The sequence below is a fragment of the Sinocyclocheilus rhinocerous genome, unplaced genomic scaffold (assembly GCF_001515625.1).
Source record: "Sinocyclocheilus rhinocerous isolate Xijiao unplaced genomic scaffold, SAMN03320098_v1.1 scaffold166, whole genome shotgun sequence".
Classification (NCBI taxonomy): domain Eukaryota; kingdom Metazoa; phylum Chordata; class Actinopteri; order Cypriniformes; family Cyprinidae; genus Sinocyclocheilus; species Sinocyclocheilus rhinocerous.
Window position 1 is genome coordinate 3,466,122 of NW_015633186.1, and position 20,930 is coordinate 3,487,051.

The 20,930-nt window shown below is 35.0% G+C and overlaps 1 protein-coding gene across 1 annotated transcript in view; it reads right to left on the reverse strand.

The window, feature by feature from the left end:
• Positions 1-20,930, reverse strand: part of LOC107743712 (glutamate receptor ionotropic, kainate 4-like) — a 126,413-nt gene that overhangs the window by 104,825 nt on the left and 658 nt on the right. Inside the window, exons 2-3 of the mRNA XM_016557106.1 lie at positions 10,821-10,999; positions 3,531-3,584 (exon numbers count right to left, since the gene is read on the reverse strand). Of these exons, the coding sequence (XP_016412592.1) occupies positions 3,531-3,584; positions 10,821-10,999 (233 nt within the window). The remainder of the gene's footprint in view (positions 1-3,530; positions 3,585-10,820; positions 11,000-20,930) is intronic.

A 20,930-nucleotide genomic window follows, 5' to 3' on the forward strand; every position in this document is an offset into this window, starting at 1 on the left:
ATAGATGTTTACATTAGTGCTGTCAAACGATAAATCGCATCCAAAATAAAAGTTTTTGTTTACATAATATATTTGTGTGCACTGTGTGTATTTATTATGTATATATAAATACACACACATGCATGTATATATTTAAGAAAAATATATATGTTTATATATTAAATTATTTATATATAATATAAAATTATGTGAATATAAAATTTATACATATAAATGCATGTAAATATTTTCAAAATATATACTGTATGTGTGTGTATTTATATATACATAATAAATATACGGAGAACACATACATATATTATGTAAACAAAAACTTTTATTTTGGACGCGATTAATCGCCATTAATCATTTGACAGCACTAATATATATATATATATATACTGTATATATTTCATAAAAGAATCAATTTCAAAAACTATCTTCAAGTTTTACAGAAGAAAGTCATATTGTTTGGAACGACATGAGAATAGGAAAGATAGCAAAGCACATTGCAGTTGCACTTTGGGAAAAGGTTTGTATATATGCTGTCACAACTAATGACTGATTCCTCAAAATTATTCACAAGCAGCAGGTGAGCGTGATTCACAAGCTTGTCTGGACAATGTGAAGTCCTGATTTACATTTGCTGCGAGAGAAACGCTGTAGCTGAGTAATGTACAGAAACAATATATCTGAGCCAAGATCCCACGGGGACTTGAATTATTCCCAAGACAGATGGATTCAGGTGAGATGACAGAGATGTAAAGCCATGTGTGGGTGGGATGTGTTGGCCTCGGCTCGCAGCTCGATCAAAAATTGCCTTTGAAAAATGCCCCGCCCCCAGCACAGTCATAAATTGGACTCGCTTATCAGCAAACCGATTCTATCTCTTAAAGTGCCTACGGTCTCCTCTACATCTAAAGAGGCCATCCATCCATCCATCTAGTTCTTTTCTGAGTTTGTTTAAAAATGGAGTCAAGACAGCTTTGCTTCCATCTTGGCAAGGCCTTCAGCCAGCTATTTTTTAGGTCAGAGGTTCCCAAAGTTTTTTGTCAGCTGAAAACCTATGTGAACTATTTACTTGAAGTACCATCTAAGAATTAATATTGTTATAATGCAATAATGCAATGTTCAATTCTGAGGTCACATGGCTTGCAAGTAAACAGAAAAAATATTTAATCTTTTTTTTTTTTGTAAGTGTTTTATTTTGATTGTTTTTATTTTTTAGATTCTTTATATATGTAGGGCTGCACAACGTAGCCAAAAAATTATATTGGAATTATTTTGTCATATATGATTGCGATTTAAACTGCAATGTGACAATTATGAAAACTATATCTATATATGTAAGTCTTTTTAGGCATATATCTAAGTATATTTATAAATTATAGTGCAATTTCAGTTTTATTTTAATGAATTGTGCAGCCCCATTTCTTAATTTTAATTTTACGTTTGATGATAAGCTAATAATCATTATATCTATATATCTAAAATAATATTTATTAATTATATTGCAATTTCTGTTTTATTTGAATTAATTGTGCACCTTCATTTTTTTAATTTAAATGTTACATTTGTTGATAAGCTAATAATGAAATAAACCCCTGCATTTCCATCAACAGTAAAATTTTACAACAATACCATATTTTACTTTTTTTTTCTCAGACTGGTCCACTTAATGTTCTTCCTGATCTAATGTTCTGATCTATATTGGTGCTTTTAACTGAAAATTGAGACTTCCATTGTTGTTGTCGCCATATTTCTCCATCTTTGGTACCTGTTGAACACACACCTTGCTGGATTAACCATGAGACTTTGCAACATGTCAGCTATAACCAAAGGTTATACCAAAGGTTAAAGCGCAGAACCGCCTTATCTCTTTATGACCACATCAAACGGGACACTTTTCAGACGCGTACTACAACTTCGCCTTAGCGCCAGGCACATGTCAAACGAGCGCGGAAAGGAACATGCGCCAAATGAGCTTCAGAACAACTGTGAACTGCGGTCTGATGAGATGCTGTTAGGCTATATGTCAGTAAAACAAACTTTCCTCTCCTGACAGCTGTTTTACCGTGCTCATGATGGTGCACACTCTTCAACTTTACGCAAATATAAGGCGCACGCTCTATCATCATAAATAAAGCTAACAAGAAACTATGAACATACAATGTAGTTCTGTCATCAGTTAAGCCATGAAGTTACCAAAAAGGCGATTAGAGCATTCATGCATGTATAGCATCACATTAAAGAACGTCTCTAAAATGCATGTACTAAGATATTGTGCAATTCGAGATCACAATATAAGGCGCAAGCTGATGTTTTTTTTTTTTTTTTTTTTTTTTTTTTTTTATAAACAAATATATACAGCAGATTGAAACCATTTAAATGCATAAAATAACTCATTTTACATTCTGGATTTATGTGCTGTTGACTTCCGTTTTGTTTTTTGTTTTTTTTTACCAATTCTTATCACTATCTGCATGTCTCATCCATGAGTATACAATGATGGAGAACAAGCTTTTGGTAGTTTTGAGAACCAGAACCAAGCTGACTGAGCAATAAAGCTATAATGAGCCCCTTTATTAAAATACCTGGAGGTGGGGAATAATACACAAATTGTCATATTCACTAAGCATTACTTGATCTAATTCACAAATATCTCAATTACAATTTAGTAGAAATTAATTGTATTCAGTTGTGTTTTAGGCACTAAAACAGTCCAATACTTTATAGTCAATGACATTTTTATATTGAAATAATGAAGATTTCTGTGCCACCCCTATAAAAACATCCTGGCTCCGCCACTGCCTCCATGTACCTGCAGCACCGCAGTGCTTCATTACTCCCCAGAGCGTGGCCAGAGCAAAGGCTGAAGAGCTCTCTCTGAGTCATTTACTGATTACTGGCTTTCTGATGGATGTAGTGCGTTTTTGACAGGCCTTTTTCACACTGTGATAATGGTGTAACGAAACACCAGCGTGCGGATGGGAGGACGGTGTGGCGTTGGCGTGTTGGACACATGAACAACGGCGACAGGAGAGACTAAATAAGCGAAGGAAAGCAGTGTGGGGAAATGAACTTTTTTTGAAAAATCCATCCTGGTTTGTTATTTCTAGCGCACATCAGTGTGAAACAGAAAGATTGAAAAGGAAAAATCAAATATACTGTTTATAGGATCCTTGAATCAACTCAGGAAAAAAAATCAGTGCAAGTGCTGCACCACTTTACGCTTGATTTCAGTGTGGTTTTAGCCTCATCATTAACCATTTACTCTCAGATTTTCGGGTACACTAATTATTGTTAATGCAGTTTTACGCATAAAACAATATTGTGTTAACTTCCAACCAAGAAGCCAAATTTAAGCAGGTAACAAAATTGTCCCTCTCATATTAAAATGTAAAATAAAACTTATATATATTTAATGTATACTATAATTTTACATTCTAATGTGGGAGGAAAAATGAAACTCGACTTCTTTACTTTATATTTGACAAGCATGTGCTTAAAAAACTCTTGGAATAGAGAGCATCAGACTTAAATTCTCTCACCAAGGAAGTCAGGATGTAGGTGTAGTACACTGACAGCATCCCCAACTCTGAGGCCTGGAAGATAAAAGAGAAGAGAGAGCTACATTAAACACTTTTGACAGTGCTAGGCTAATTTAAACAGCTACTAAGACTAAATCCGCGCTCTGCATTGCAGAAGCAAAAGACAAGGTTCACTGCTTTGTAAAACCTGTTCAGAGTTGGATGAAAGCTAACAAAAGACAGACAACATTCCCGTTCTGTCATTGCCATTCTATTTATCAATTCTCCAATGTCTCCAAGGAAACCAAGCAGCAAATATAATATGTCAATCAAATGACATATGACAGGGGTGAAAACCCTTTCAACAATTATTTCTATGGAAACTGAGTAAAAGGGACAGTTTAGAGTACAATAAATGCACGGGAGGGAAATAGATTGAGCGGTTGGGCGTGTTGGTCTTCTTTCTGTAGCAGAGAAAAATGTTAAATAATTAATTAAAAATATATTGATCACGAATAACCGGTAGTGAAATATAATTACATTTCCTAGAACAAAAAGAACAATGAAGTAACTTGGTAATTATTATAGGTCTCACAAATAATCTCTCCAAAACTGCTCTTGCAGATCTTTTCATTAACCTTGCAGCCATGATCAATAACCTCAAGCCATACAGTGCATACACAGATTTATTTTTAGTTATTGTGCACTGCAGAATAGGATAGGAATCACAGTGGTTGATTAAAATTTTGGCTATTTTTTTTTCCTGGTTACTTTGAAAATAATAATTAAATTTTATTTCCATCATCATTATTACTACTACAACTACTACACTGGATAGACATCTTTGACTGTTGAGATGCATTTTGCACCATTTTGGGATGGTTAAAATGTAAAAGCAGTTAAAAGACATTATACACTACCCTTCAAAATTTGGGAACAGTAAGATTTATTTTTTGAAATAATTTTTTTTTTTTATTTTACAAGGAAGAATTCAATTGACCAAAAGTGACAGTAAATATATTTATAATGTTACAAAATACTTCTATTTAAAATAAAAAGCTGTTCTTTTGAACTTTTTATTTATCAAAGAATCCTGAAAAATGTACACACACACACACACACACACATTTCTTGAGCAACAAATCAGCATCTTAGAATGATTTCTGAAGGATCATGTGACACTGAAGACTGGAGTCATAATTGTTGCTTACTGTCATGGAAATAAATTACATTTTAAAATATATTAAAATAGAAAAAATTTAATCATAATAATAATTTACAATATTACTGTTTTTGCTGTATTTTTTTTTAAATAAATGCAGCCTTGGTGAGCATAAGAAATTGCTTTCAGTAACACTTTAGTATAGGGACCAATTATAGGGACTCACTATTAATAAGTTGCTTATTAGCATGCCTATTATTAACATATTGGCTGTTTATTAGTACTTACAAAGCATATATTCTGCATCACCATATTCTACATCCCTAATCCTACCCAATACCTAAACTTAACAACTACGCAGCAAATTATGAGTTTATTGAGGCAAAGTTGTAGTTAATTGCTTGTTAATAGTGAGAACTGGACCTTAAAATAAAGTGTGACCTTTCTTTCAAGAACATTATTAAAAAAATCTTATACCATTGCCAAAACTTTTGAACAGTAGTGTACATGGCTTCCTTAAGGCTGATTAATTGACTAGTCACTCAGGCAACCCACTGAACAGTTTTTCTAGACTTGAAATTAAGAATTGTGCTCATCCCTTCTTCAAAATGTGCCCTCTAAACTTTTTAGTTTGAACATTATTAATGGCACAGCCCCAAAGTTATGTTCCTTCCGACCTGTGTGACATGTACAACTTATGTGGCAAAGCATAATTTGTAGATGCCTCAGATCTGCTGACGGTAGCGGAAGTACCAGATTTGAACTTCCCAAACTTCCGGCTTTGTTCCTAAATTTTAGAGCATAAGTCATGCTAACACAGCACTCCTAGACACCTGTTCTCTAGTGGTTGCATTACAGTTCAAAGCAGCATCTGTATTATTGCACTTATACACACCCAGACTCCCTGCCTAACATCCCGTAATGCCCATCTGCATTTCATTTGACCAGTGTCGTGTTAAAAAGAGAGAGAGAGGGAGAAATTGGACCACAGGAGCGGAGAGTTTTTCCAGGTTATGATGATTTTGTCCTTGCGTAAAGTATTTTATAATGAAAGATTTTCCCTGCAATTGCCCATGTAATTGAATCCTGTAACTCAAGCTGGTGTGTGAGCCGTGCTGTGAACATTGGCAAACAGCTCTAGCATGCTTGCCCTACACTCGCTCCTCACAACCAGAACGAGTGCCAACTTTCCACAGCTCTGCCGCATGCTCGCTCCATATAGATCAAGAGAGAGAGAGAGGAACAGGGAAACATGAAGGGAAGATGTGAATGGATAAAACAGAGACAGCGAGAAATACAGAGAGAGAGAGAGAGAGAGAAAGAGATGGGTTCAAGGGGGTATGAGAAACATAGTATGGGTGACAAACTGACAAGGAACCCAACTGTGAACCGTGCAACCCACAGGTGTAACAGTGGCGTTCTTGTCCCTGTCTCCATAGCAACAAGAAAAGCCAAGGAAAGACCTGTGATGGTCATCAGACACTTTGATTAAAGAGCAATGGTGTGAATAGGGAGGAAAAATGGAGGATAACCATTGGCTGAAATGTATGAAAAGAACAAGATTAGATGAAATGAGCAGCGAAGAGTCGAGATAACATGAGAAGAGACAAACTGAGTCAAGACAGAGAAGAGAAGAGAAGAGAAGAGAAGAGAACAACATGGGCAGAAATGGGCTTGTGGTTATTATGAGATGTTATGACATTTGAACCCTCTTTACATACACAGTTTTTCCTGAGCCAGTGTTATTTTAGCATCATTGACATTAAGTATTATAGTTTTCTTCATATTTTGAATCAATTTTTATTTATATTTATATACATTTTTATTGAAATTTTAGTTTTAGTACATCGGGTTAAACTAAATTAAAATGAGAAATGTTGCCTTGGCAAATAGCTAAAATAAATAAATAATAAATATTAATACTGAATAATAAATAACATATAAATAACATTAAATATTTTTTTATTTCAGTTAATGTTTATGTTAGGTTTTAAATTTAGTTTTAGTTTGAGTTAACTATAGTAACCCTGCCATGAGCACTATATAGTTCATATTATCATTGGGGTTAAAGCAAAAAAAATAATAAAATCTTTTTGCCAAACCCCATTCCACAGCCATACCTGTCACACACCCAGTTTAAGGGCAGTTTTTTTCTTCTTGTGATTAGGAGCGCTTGTCCTTCTAATTTAAAAAATGTAGGAGCACCTTCTAATCAATAATAAAAAATTCTGATCAAAAATTAGCCTTCCTAATACCAGGTGGGCATTTTCTTTTTACCTTTGTAAATGCATGTTTCTAATTTTATTAAATGTATGCAGTGTTAGGATTTATTCCAGCTGTGTTGGCAGGACTATTTCCCACGGACCACGCCCCCTCCCCACCCAAGAATCACATGCACTCAGAATTAAATTTATTTTAACTAAAAAAGACAAGTAAATAGTAAATAATAAAATAAGAACAAATAAATTCATGACAATCAATAGCACAAACAAAAACAAAAACAATAACAAGATACAAATTAAATTAACAGTACTTTAATTTTTTCAGTTAGGTCTAACTATAATCTATTCAACTGTAAAATAGCACTGGATAGTCTTCACTGTATAATGAAAGACAGCAGCAGGTTTATTTAGGCTGCTGTCTCTTTAAGACCTCATGCACGGATCTAATATACCGTTACACAGGGCTCTATGCTTAGTTTTCTTTTTAGGAGCGCTTGTCCTCCTAATTTAAAAAAAATTAGGAGCACCTTCTGATCAATAATCAAAAATTCTGATAAAAAATTAGCCTTCCTAATACGAGGTGACATTTGACCCCTTAAAGTGATTTACAGGGGCATTTTCATGTAATGGCATCATTTTCATCTATGTCAAATTCAAAAATGTATGTTTATAAGCTTTTAAAAAATTATATTTAAATCAATATAATAAGAAGTGGAATAAGACAAATAAGTAACCAATCATATGAAATTAGTAATAATAAAAAATTAATTTGTACTACAGTGGTGGCGCAGAAGAACACAAAAGTGGCTTGTAGGTACATTTTCAGACGTTCAGTGAGGCTCAGAGGTGGCATGAGTGCAATTAAATTCATAAATTCATGTGGAGATTAATGTTTTAAATATAACATTTTGAATACAGAAATATTAAATTATTTAAATAACTGAAATTATATGTTAAAAATTAAACTAAATTCGCCAGCAGGTGGCAGAAAATAACTGATTTTTATCACTGAATCATTCATTCAATTGATTCGTTCGAATGGCTGATTCATGCAGGAATGAAGCAAGTGACTGTCTTTATGAATGGGTAATCATGTATCACTGACTCACTAGATTCGTCCAAAAACGCATTTTCATTCATGAATGAAACACAGCTGTGTTTGCTTTTGGAGATGCGCAGCGGCTCAGCTGTTACTTTATTTGGAACTATTTTCCGTGATGAAATAGAGCAAAATTAGGCAGTACTTGTTTATTGAACTGTTGTATTAAATCAACATCACATTTGCAAACTCCCTTAAAAATGATTAAAAGCTGTCACTCTCCTGCACAGAAAATGAGAGTGCCCGAGTGAGTTCTCAAGACTCAAAAGCACGTGCAAATGATACGTTCCGTTATAAGCGTGGAACCTGCAGGAATGAGTAGAATTATTGTTAATAGCCGCAATCCCGCACCGAAATTTAAGTTCTGCTCTGTGTTCTCTGCTATTTACCCGACTGTGATTCCTATTGAAATGACTAAATTTCACCTTTGAAATTTCACAGAACAACAGTAAATGTGACTGCACCTTAAAAGCCTATAAGGGGCCCATTCACACATAATGGGGTTTAGCATAAAAACAGTGACACACTAGGCAGTGGAGTGAAAAAAGGAGTTGAACTTCTTTTAACTTCAGTTCTGCATTTTTAGACAGACGTGTCATACGCAATTCTGTCTGTCCATTTTCTCTCCATTGATCACATTCACTCTCTTTTCACCAGTCTGCAATCAGCTTCTCCTGCAGAGCCATTAATTTCTCTTTCCTGAAAATAATGATTCATGTTTAATTATGGCTCATACTTGCTGCAGAGGTGTGTGTGTGTGTGTTCAGTCATTCATCTATACTGAATTACTCAGTCATGAGGCCGCATCCATGTATGTTCATGTTCATTTGCATTGAATGTGTCAGAAAGAAAGATTTACTTACTACAGTTCATACGTTTCAGTCTTACAAATGAGGAGCAACAGGCTCCAACTGAGTTCAAGGGATGGATGAATAATTAACTCTATTATATGTAACTCTTATACTTAAAAAACACATGAACAAAATGTCATGAGAATAATGCTACACTGAGAATCTAGTGGAACACTTACTTATATAGCTTAATGGCATCATTATATTCTTCCATCTTCATGAGCGATTGTTAATTTTATTCTGAGACTCAAGGTCATGGTCACTGACATCCAGATCTATCATTTGAATAGTAATAGCAAACTATTTTCAGCTTATAATTACATAATCATAGCCTTTTACTCATATTTTTGCAAACCTTGGATGTATGGAGATCCTATGGAAGCTTATTTCTGAAAATTATTACTTTTTATCTCACAATAATTGTTTTCTCAAATTTGCACGATTCATAGGAAGTTTCAAAAACATATTTTTTTCCTCAGAATTGTAAGTTTTGAGAGTAGATGGCTCTGCATGCTTTTGAATCGCTCTTGCAGTACATTTGATGTTATACACTGATCGATCTGTGCAGCGCCGCTTCAAATCCAACGAGCCTAATGGTTCACCCAATTCATTCAAAACGTGGATTAAGAAATGAAATGCAGCTGTGCGTTGCTCGGAGACGAAAAGTTCTGCTTTGTCTTTATATTTTCGTTTGCAAAATTGAGCAAAACAGACAACATTGTGTCTAAAATAACACAATATTAACTTCTTATTTATTGAACTGTTGTATACGATCAGTATCACATTTGCACTCGTGTGATATTGCAATTATTGCTCATGTGATATTGCTTAACTATATGATGTAAATATGAGACAAAAACTCAAAGTTTGCAAAATTGAGCAAAACAGACAACATTGTGTCTAAAATAACACAATATTAACTTCTTATTTATTGAACTGTTGTATACGATCAGTATCACATTTGCACTCGTGTGATATTGCAATTATTGCTCATGTGATATTGCTTAACTATATGATGTAAATATGAGACAAAAGCTCAAACGGGCATTTTTGCCCCATATCTTGAATTTTAGGGACATTCTAATTACGTTCTCTAGGCTCAGATGACCCATGTAGGTCTGGGTCGGGGCAAGTGCGTTAAATGCATAATAATTTTAACGCGTTATTTTTCGCCGTAATTAATTAATCTAATTAACGCATTAAATCTCCAGCCCAAACACACACACACACACACACACACACACACATATATTCTCTTGTTTATTATCATTTACATTTATTTAATTGAAAAAATAACAAAAATTATTAGTTAACTGATTAGTAATTTTTGCAGCACATCCCTCTCAACACATTCCATCCTATTGTAAAAGCTTCCATGTACCATGTAGTAAAAAATAAATAAATAAAAAATGTAATTGCAAACTTTTTATCTCATAATTCTTTTTCATAATTGGGATATAAACTTTCTATATATATATAATTCTGAGAAAAAAGTCACAACTGTAAGATGTTAACTTGCAACTGTGAGATATAAATTTGCATTTCTGAGAAGAAAAGTCTGAATTGTGAGATCTAAACTTTTGCGAGAGAGTTTGCAAGAAAAAAAGTCAAAATTATGAGATAAAAAGTCGCAGTTACCTTTTTTTATCCATGGGATATGCTGCTAAAACCATTTTACCAATCAGTATTTTTGTCTTGTTTTCAATTAAAACAATACTAAACAACCCTAAACAAGACAAGTTTACTTGGGAAGAATTTCACAAAATATTGAAATGTGTTTTTAGTGAAAATACATTAAATTTTACCTCACTGGAAAAGAAAAATAAATAATGGCAATATCTAATTACATCGCACAAATGTGGTTTTAATGAATTTAATGCTTTTGATTTAATGAAATTGATCTTGTTTCATTGGTTATTTAGACAAAAATAATGATATTTTTTTGCACAACAGGCCGACTGTCAAGCTGAGACATACCCTTTCCAAAATAACGTGAGACATGGTGGCGTTGGCATCCACTATGATAGTGGCAGTCTTGTCATCGCGGATCTCCTTGAGAAGGGGGGTGGGATCCTGGCTGTCATCCAACATGCGAACGGAAAGGGTTTCCTTGGAGATGAGAAACTGTCGCAGTAACACCTCCAGGTTTAATAGGCCTGTTGAAAAGGGGCACACACAAAACACTTCAGCGTCCTGAATCATGTCACCTTTGCTCACAACAAGAAATACATCCTCCCTCTCTTTTCACAGCAATTATGATGCCACGGGATCGTCCCTATTAAGGGACTAGAGTCGATTTTCTGTGGGTGTAAATATAATGCTATTACATTTGTCTGACAAATTTCAGCTAAATTATCTGCCAATATTTTTTAATTGAATTCAACAACGATAACAAAGCTTTTTTTGCTGCACTGTATGTCCGCAACTAATTTAATTAGCGAATTCATAATCACCCGAGTGTTTAATCTCGGTTCCTTTGGCAATTATGAGGCCCAGGAGAATACAGGACTTGCGAAATGCGCAACACTGTATCGCAACAGAACGTGACATCGGTTTATTATGATCTGACTCTTTCAATCTGAAAGGCTTTAGCTGCTGACTTCACACATAAAGCGGCCGATGCCATTGCTCACAGCTGTCATCTCAATTTCCTGCCGAGTTACTCAGCGTATATTTGATTAACCATAAGCATTCGGTTTCTGTCTTTCGCTCATTGCACATCACATGCAATTTCATATTTAGTGCACTACATTAAACACAGTGCTATAGCACTGCTAGCTGACACATGCGCTGACTGCGCCGATCAAGTTGGACAGGAACTTGTGAGAACTGCAAAACAACTCCGCTAACTTTGCTTGGCTTAATGGACTTTGAATTAGGGAGGATTGGCTAAGAGGGCAAAATGTGAGGATACATGGAAGGTAAATGAGATGATGAAAGAGTGTAGGGTTAAGTTAGCACAGTGGGTAAGGTGGTAAAGAGACGGTTCCAGCATTGGCAAGAGAAAAGCACAAAGCCGCTTCCCACACAGAGAATGTGATAATGGCTTAGCCTCCATTCAATCTGAGCAGCCAGTCATTTCCTTAGCTATCACTTTCCACTGGGCTTTTACAAAGCGCCAACTTCATTTATCATTAAAGCACACACACAACATGGACATATGCTACAGCTGAAAATACACACATGCTTAAAAGCTCAGCGGAGCACAGTGCAAACAGCAGAAGACTATTCGCACAGGTAAATAACAGAAGTATGTATACATGCACTCGGCGGACTGGATTTGACTATGCTACAATGTGTAAACAATTCCTCAAATCTGAGGTAAAGTCAGCTGTTTTGCTAACTTCCACTAGACTTGTGCTTAACTGCCACCAACCTTGCTGAAAAAAAAACAAAACAAAACAAAACGCAGGTTTGCTGGCTGGTCTAATGTAGTCTCTGGGCTAGGCTAGGCTGTTTTTAAAGGGGATTTGGGCACACATCAACAAAGATAAACCAGCAGAGATCCTGCTTCCTAGCTAACAGGGAACATTCTCAGAACTTCAGCAAGTTCTGAAAAGGTTCTGTCAAGTTATGAACAAACTTTCTTCCAGTAACGCTAATAGAATGTTCGTTCATTCATTATTTGGTCTTTAATAAAGTTCTCAAAACATCAGCACAAAAACATTATTCATAGAAAAATGTTTCCTGAAACATTTTAGTTGGACACCAATCTAACGTTTTTAAATGAATTCAGAAGAAAACATTCAAAAGTAACATCACCATAATGTTTGAAAATGGAATGTACCCTTAATGTTCACATAACCTTTTGGACATTTTGAACGTTCAGAGAACATTCAGAAATAATGTTTTTAAAATGTAATGGAAACTTTAGCAAAATGTTCTTTGAACATATTTTTGTTAGCTGGGTTAGCCAGTCTAGGCTAGACCAGCAAACCAGCTTTACAGGTGCATCTCAATAAATTAGAATGTCGTGGAAAAGTTCATTTATTTCAGTAATTCAACTCAAATTTTGAAACTCGTGTATTAAATAAATTCAATGCACACAGACTGAAGTAGTTTAAGTCTCTGGTTCTTTTAATTGTGATGATTTTGGCTCACATTTAACAAAAACCCACCAATTCACTATCTCAACAAATTAGAATACTTCAGGCCAATAAAAGACCAATAAAAAAAATTTTTTTAGTGAATTGTTGGCCTTCTGGAAAATATGTTCAACTGTTAGATCAGCAGTCTTCCCCATGATTGCGTAGCCTAGTGAACCAAACTGAGAGACCATTTTGAAGGCTCAGGAAACCTTTGCAGGTGTTTTGAGTTGATTAGCTGGTTGGCATGTCACCATATTCTAATTTGTTGAGATAGTGTATTGGTGGGTTTTTGTTAAATGTGAGCCAAAATCATCACAATTAAAAGAACCAAAGACTTAAACTACTTCAGTCTGTGTGCAGTGAATTTATTTAATACACGAGTTTCACAATTTGAGTTGAATTACTGAAATAAATGAACTTTTCCACGACATTCTAATTTATTGAGATGCACCTGTAGATGGTTTTGGATATTTGGTCTTCTCAATTGGTGTTCTTCAACTAAGCATCTGCTTTCTAGTAGGTACTGTATATTTAATGTTGGTATAACAGTTGCGACAAATCAGCAGCAGCAACAGATAATTTCTTCTGTGACATACGGTACATCATCTGAGTGTATGGACTAGCGAAAAAGAAAATAAATGCACAATAAGATAAATAATGTGCATTTCGAAAATAAAGGTGAATTTTCTTAATTCATGCCAGCACCTTTTCATCCTTTCTTTGATATGGGGTGTCAATACGCACTTGCATTACAATAGTTAACAGTTTGAAGAGTTTTTGAAGAGTCATGATTAATTATGTTGCTGTCTGGTCATCTTGTTGTTTTTTCAAAATAAGCAAGTTGAAGAGTTTGGTAAACCTTTTATATCAGTTCTTGCTAAAAAAAATAAATAAAAGAGTTAGAGTCAGATCTCATCCTGCCCGGGGCCAGACAACCATTCTTGCACTCTTTTCTTCTCATTAGACAGAAAAAAGGGAAAGCTGAAGGGGTGTGAGCCACTGAGAAAAAAGCTTTTGTCTTCCTCCTTTAACAACGCATGTCAGAATCCCATTTCGCTCCTTATCACATTAAATTAATGTCTTCCAGCACAAAGGAGAGAACTTCAGAAATAAACACAGCCAGACAAAAGAGAGTTTCCAATGTCCTGCTTCATATCAAGTGGCCTTTTCTAGAAAGGCGATCCTTTCTCTACGACTTCCGTGACTCTGACTTTTCATTACAGGGGCTTTTTGCTTGATTTTACAGTACTGTCCTTATTTCATCTACACATTTATCGTATTCTTCTTGAAGAGGCAGGAGAATTAGATCATCCCAATTCACCCACGTTTGGGTTCTCGTCTCTCTGTGGGACGCGGGCTGAATTCTTCACTTAATCATCTTTAATTACAGATCACTTCAAAGCACTGAGAAGAATGTTGGGCAAACAAGTAGTACAATATTTCTGTTACTAGGGGAGAGGCACAGCAAACCTGACAGGTGGGAAACCTCTTTGAAGTGTGTGTATTTGATTCACTGTGTTCAATCTGGGCACCAAAGCTCAGTTCCTTTCAATTAAATCCGTGAGCTCCTTTAGTTCAAGAGGACAAACTTGAAAGAGATTGTAGCGCTCACCTGTCTGACCCCGTTCAGAATAATTTGGGTAATACCTTACGAACACAGGGTCTTGGTGATCTTCTGGGTCTCCTGACTGGATAGTACAGGTCAGGAAATTTTGTTCAATAATGAGACCTTACTCGCCTCACTACACGGTACGGATCTTTGGAGCCAGATGAAGCCTAGCACTCATCCAAAGGAGGTTTATACAGTAATAGGAATGGAAAAAAAAATACATATTTTCAAAAGTTATCACTATTCATCTCAATGGCAAACGTTATCCTTTAGCGTTTTTCATTCATCTCAATGGCTAAATCTATTTAACTTTAATCATTTTCTGTAGTAAAATCTATCAGTATTTCTATTCATCTTAATGTCTCTGCAAAAGTTATTGGTTAGCATTTCCATCGATTTCAGTGGTAAAAGCCATTGTTTATCATTTCCATTCATCTCAGTGACAAAATCTATCAGTTAACATTTATATTCATATTAAAAGTCACTGATAAGCGTTTCTATTAATTTCAGTGGTAAAAGCTACTGGTTAACATTTCCATTCATCTCAATGGAAAAGGTTATCACTTATCGGTTAGCATTTCTATTAATTTTAGTGCTAAAAGCTATTGGTTAGCATTTCTATTCATTTCAGCAACAAAAGTTATCGGTTAGCATTTCTATTAATTTTAGTGCTAAAAGCTATTGGTTAGCATTTCTATTCATTTCAGCAACAAAAGTTATCGGTTAGCATTTCTATTAATTTTAGTGCTAAAAGCTATTGGTTTGCATTTCTATTCATCTCAGCGGAAAAGGTTATCAGTTCATATTTTTCCTTCATCTCAACATTAAAAGTTATCGGTTAACATTTCTATTAATTTGAGTGGTAAAAACAGTTGGCCATCATTTCTGTTCATCTCAATAGCAAAAGTTATCGGTTAGCATTTCTATAAATTTTAGTGCTAAAAGCTATTGGTTTGCATTTCTATAAACTCATATGTTCAATGGCCTTTTGCTGTATAGGTTAACCGAATGAATAACTGTCCTTGAATGGTGTCATCTCAGCAAGGCAGCTCTGTGAAGTATTCATGAGTGGGCCATGCTCTATTAAGCTGTCAGCGTGCTAAGTGATTAATGAGAGCTGTATATCCTGTGAGACTGAGCGTGAGAGAAAAAGAAACAGTAACGGAAGACGACAAGCAAACACTGAGGCGCAGGTGAACAGGGTTATTACTCTGGCAGCACAGGGAGTCATCATCCTCTTTTATAGAAATGTATTGAAGGGCAGTCACTGCGGCCCACAGCATTTCCTCTCAAGCCTTCGGCTCGCACGCCCACTTTGCAACCTCGTAATGTTTGTCAACCAAAGCAGAAGTGACTATTACCCACAATGGGCCCCAGACCTGCCACTGCGCGGAGCAGCTAGCCAATGGTGCGTACATATTTGTTCCAGGTCTACAAACACATCAAAAATAGCGTCCTCTAACAGCTGTTTGGGAAAATATTTGTGATGGTGGTAAATGTCTTTTATCGACATATACATTTTCATACCTATACATATACATTTTTAACTTTTGGGTTAAAAATGTAATAAAAAAAATTTAACCCAACAGTTGGGTTAGTCCATATTTGACCCAAAGTTGGGTTGAAACAACCCAGCATTTTTTAGAGTGTACATTATTGTAACTGCCATCAATATATCATTATAAGTGTGTGCTTATGTTATATCATTTGCAGCTTTAAATGCTCAAGTGCTGTAAAGACTGATGGATTCTGATTGGCAGTCAATGATTTTATTGTTCAACACCTGGAAAAAAATCATTCTGAAAGTGTTTCCAACGGTATCAATGTTGCTATTTTCATAGAATTAGAATGATTATTAAAATATTACAGTTACCATCCTTTAACTTAAAGAAAGCAATTTTTTCAGCTGATGAATAATAAAAACATTGACAGCCAATCAAAATCCATTTGACCGAACAATAATACACAATAGTTATCATTAAAGTTATCATTACAGTTATTGTTCTTGGTGCGAATGGGCCTTAAGTCATAAATCTTGAAAAAGCTATTGGTTATAAATAGTTTTAACGATTAAGAGACCTTGTGTTACATATAACTTTCTCAATACAATTTCCTTAGTACAATACACAAGTTCCCTGAGGAAAAGGGGTTTATGTCAAGCATATAAATGCAAATATAACTTCTACTTGCTTGCTCACATATATACATGCACTGATTGACAGAAATGAAATATTATTTAGAAATAAATAACGGCACCTGGAGTTAATATAGGTTATTTTGGAAGCTTGCTAAGTTTAGCATTGCTCTAAGGGAATTTTTATGAGAGTCAAAAGCATCTTGGTACAGTTTTCTAAAAATTTTCTGTCACAATGCATTTTAAGTTTGGTCTGTCGTTGCTGTGAATCTCCTTTATTTTCCTACAGAATTCTTCAGGGAGTGCATGTACTCATTATTAGCTGAAAAAAAGGTTATTTTGTTTTTCCTGTTTCCGACTCATCTCTGTGTAGAAAGTTGGGCTTTTACTCTAGAGGTACAAAGAGAAAAACATTTGAGTAATAGTGTTGGCATGAGCGTGAAATGGTTAACTTTAGAGTGTACCACAAGACAAACTCAGCAAGTTACCTGAAATGCTGTCTGCTTTCAGCTTTCTATGGTAGAATGAGCAAAACACCGGGTTCTTTTAAGGACTCAGAACTAAGATGAACCTCAGATATTGCTATTGTAGATATAATCATGGCATACCAATCCCCCACAGTCAGTCTCTCGAGAGTTTGTTCATCTGAGCACCAGTGTTGTGCATCATTCAGAGCAGAATTGAGAACACCTTTTAAATTACAATTAAATTCCTAAACAGGATGCTGAATTTGAATTCAAATCGAATTAAAAGGTTACAACAGATTTTGATTATCTATCAAAAGTTGGGTTGAAACAACCCAGCATTTTTTAGAGTGTACATTATTGTAACTGCCATCAATATATCATTATAAGTGTGTGCTTATGTTATATCATTTGCAGCTTTAAATGCTCAAGTGCTGTAAAGACTGATGGATTCTGATTGGCAGTCAATGATTTTATTGTTCAACACCTGGAAAAAAATCATTCTGAAAGTGTTTCCAACGGTATCAATGTTGCTATTTTCATAGAATTAGAATGATTATTAAAATATTACAGTTACCATCCTTTAACTTAAAGAAAGCAATTTTTTCAGCTGATGAATAATAAAAACATTGACAGCCAATCAAAATCCATTTGACCGAACAATAATACACAATAGTTATCATTAAAGTTATCATTACAGTTATTGTTCTTGGTGCGAATGGGCCTTAAGTCATAAATCTTGAAAAAGCTATTGGTTATAAATAGTTTTAACGATTAAGAGACCTTGTGTTACATATAACTTTCTCAATACAATTTCCTTAGTACAATACACAAGTTCCCTGAGGAAAAGGGGTTTATGTCAAGCATATAAATGCAAATATAACTTCTACTTGCTTGCTCACATATATACATGCACTGATTGACAGAAATGAAATATTATTTAGAAATAAATAACGGCACCTGGAGTTAATATAGGTTATTTTGGAAGCTTGCTAAGTTTAGCATTGCTCTAAGGGAATTTTTATGAGAGTCAAAAGCATCTTGGTACAGTTTTCTAAAAATTTTCTGTCACAATGCATTTTAAGTTTGGTCTGTCGTTGCTGTGAATCTCCTTTATTTTCCTACAGAATTCTTCAGGGAGTGCATGTACTCATTATTAGCTGAAAAAAAGGTTATTTTGTTTTTCCTGTTTCCGACTCATCTCTGTGTAGAAAGTTGGGCTTTTACTCTAGAGGTACAAAGAGAAAAACATTTGAGTAATAGTGTTGGCATGAGCGTGAAATGGTTAACTTTAGAGTGTACCACAAGACAAACTCAGCAAGTTACCTGAAATGCTGTCTGCTTTCAGCTTTCTATGGTAGAATGAGCAAAACACCGGGTTCTTTTAAGGACTCAGAACTAAGATGAACCTCAGATATTGCTATTGTAGATATAATCATGGCATACCAATCCCCCACAGTCAGTCTCTCGAGAGTTTGTTCATCTGAGCACCAGTGTTGTGCATCATTCAGAGCAGAATTGAGAACACCTTTTAAATTACAATTAAATTCCTAAACAGGATGCTGAATTTGAATTCAAATCGAATTAAAAGGTTACAACAGATTTTGATTATCTATCAAATAAATGCTTTTCTTTTGATCTTTCTATCATCAAAAAAATCTGGAAAAAAGTATCATGGTTTCCACAAAATATTTAGTAGCACAACTGTTTTTAACACTGATTATAATAAGAAATGTTTTTAAGCACCAAATCAGCATATTAGAGTGATTTCTGAAGGATCATGTACACTCTTAAAAATAAAGGTTCTTCACGATGCCATAGAATAAACTTTTTTTCGAAATGGTTCCATAAAGTACTTTTAACATCTGAAGATGAAGATGTTTTGGTGGAGCCAAAAATGGTTCTTCTATGGCATCGCTGCATGTGAAGAACCTTTTAAGCACCTTTATTTTTAAGAGTGTAACACTGAAGACTGAAATAATGATGCTGAAAATTCAGCTTTGCTATCACATGAATAAATTACATTTTAAAATATATTTAAATAGAAAATAGCTATTTTAAATTGTAATAATATTTCACAATATTACTATTTTACTGTATTTTTGGTTAAATCAATTAAAAAAATGTTTCAAAAACATTAAAAAATCTCACTGATCCCAAACTTTTAAATGGTAGTGAATATTTCATTATATTTAATAAATAACATTTTTGTGGTACTGTATGGGAAAATTTAAAATCAGTTTTGAAAGTCCTGAACTTAAAAATATCTCTAATCATACAAAAATAATATTTAATATCTGATACAATTATTCACGTTTTGTCACAAATGGCAGTTCAGTAAAATAAAAATTCCAATTCAGCATCCTTTAGGTGTAGCCAATTAAATCAAATACCAACTCATGAAAGGGATCAAATACTTAAATCCTGAATTTGGCCCACATAATATAAGGTCATTTTTTTTCAATATGAATCTTCGTATTGGTTTGGTTCAGTCCTGACCCTGTTCTCAAGTCCGTACTGGTAGTTTGCCATCTCTCTACACCCCTCTCTGACGTCTTAGTGGGAATTATAGCTGTTCCACTTGAAGGCCTTAAGCTGATTACGGAGAAAGGTAGCCACTGTCTGAAGGGGCAATGTGACTTTGTTTGGATTCTCTGGGTAATTTGTGGCATCCTCGCACCGAGATGTGAAGTCAGAATACTAAACTTTAATCCTCTGCCAAGCTGAACTCAATGTGTGTCTAATAAGGAGACTTTGCGATGACTTCATCCGTCAGCTGCCTTTTCTTTGACTACAGCGGGTTTGATTTGAACCTTCAGCCATTCATTTCCATGGACATCTCTGTTTCAGCAGAGTGCACTGACATTAGCGGCAGTTTGATGGTGAATGAATGGGACAGCACAAATGATGAAGGCCCGAAGGACACAGATGGACAAGAGACAGAATGAACAACACATTTGAAATAATCCAGTACAGTCAACGCAGTACAGTCAAACAGCATGAAATTAAATCAACATCATCATCAAAACCGTGTGGATGTGTGAGGTTTAATAAGCAGTTGTTATTGCTAAATAACAACAGAAGCAGAAGGTAATGGAGCATGTGAACGTGCACAAAAGCATACAGAGAGTGGTAAAGAGTGCAGAAAGTGCATGTACCACTGTGAAACACAGTCATCTTTGTAGAGAATGCATATGTCAGAAAGCAGCTGGAACAATCTATATGAGAGGACTGCTGCTGCTTGACAGATGCAGGCAATTCTATATGTGCCAATTAAGAAAGAGTCCAGCAGAACATGTAATTATTGCACATGCTTTTTTTTTTGCCTCTAATGCTGGTGTCACCAACCATCGTGGGCGAGAAAGAGTAATATAAAATTTATTTATTTAGTTGTTTATTTCAGAATCGTTGAAGTCCCTCACATCTTTTATATATAAAGAGCTGTAGTAAGGGCTGAGTGATAAACAATAATATATCAAGATGGCAATAACATTTTTGTTGATAACAGTGATACGCTTTGGACATTTTTACTCGATATGGATCATTTTGTCAGCCGATTGCATAGCAGAAACAAACGCGTCAACAGCCAGTCAGTGCATGTCGCTAATAAGTTTCTCTGTGTAAATGAATGGCGTGGGTTTTCAGCACCTGCCGTCTAAAGATATGATGATAGTCCACATTTATTTCATCTCCAGAGCTGAGAGAGTCGCTTCGTGAGCTTTTCCCTATTTCTTCTGAGAAAAACTACCGTCAAACACGCACTGAAACTCAAAGGTCTTCATGACAACACGT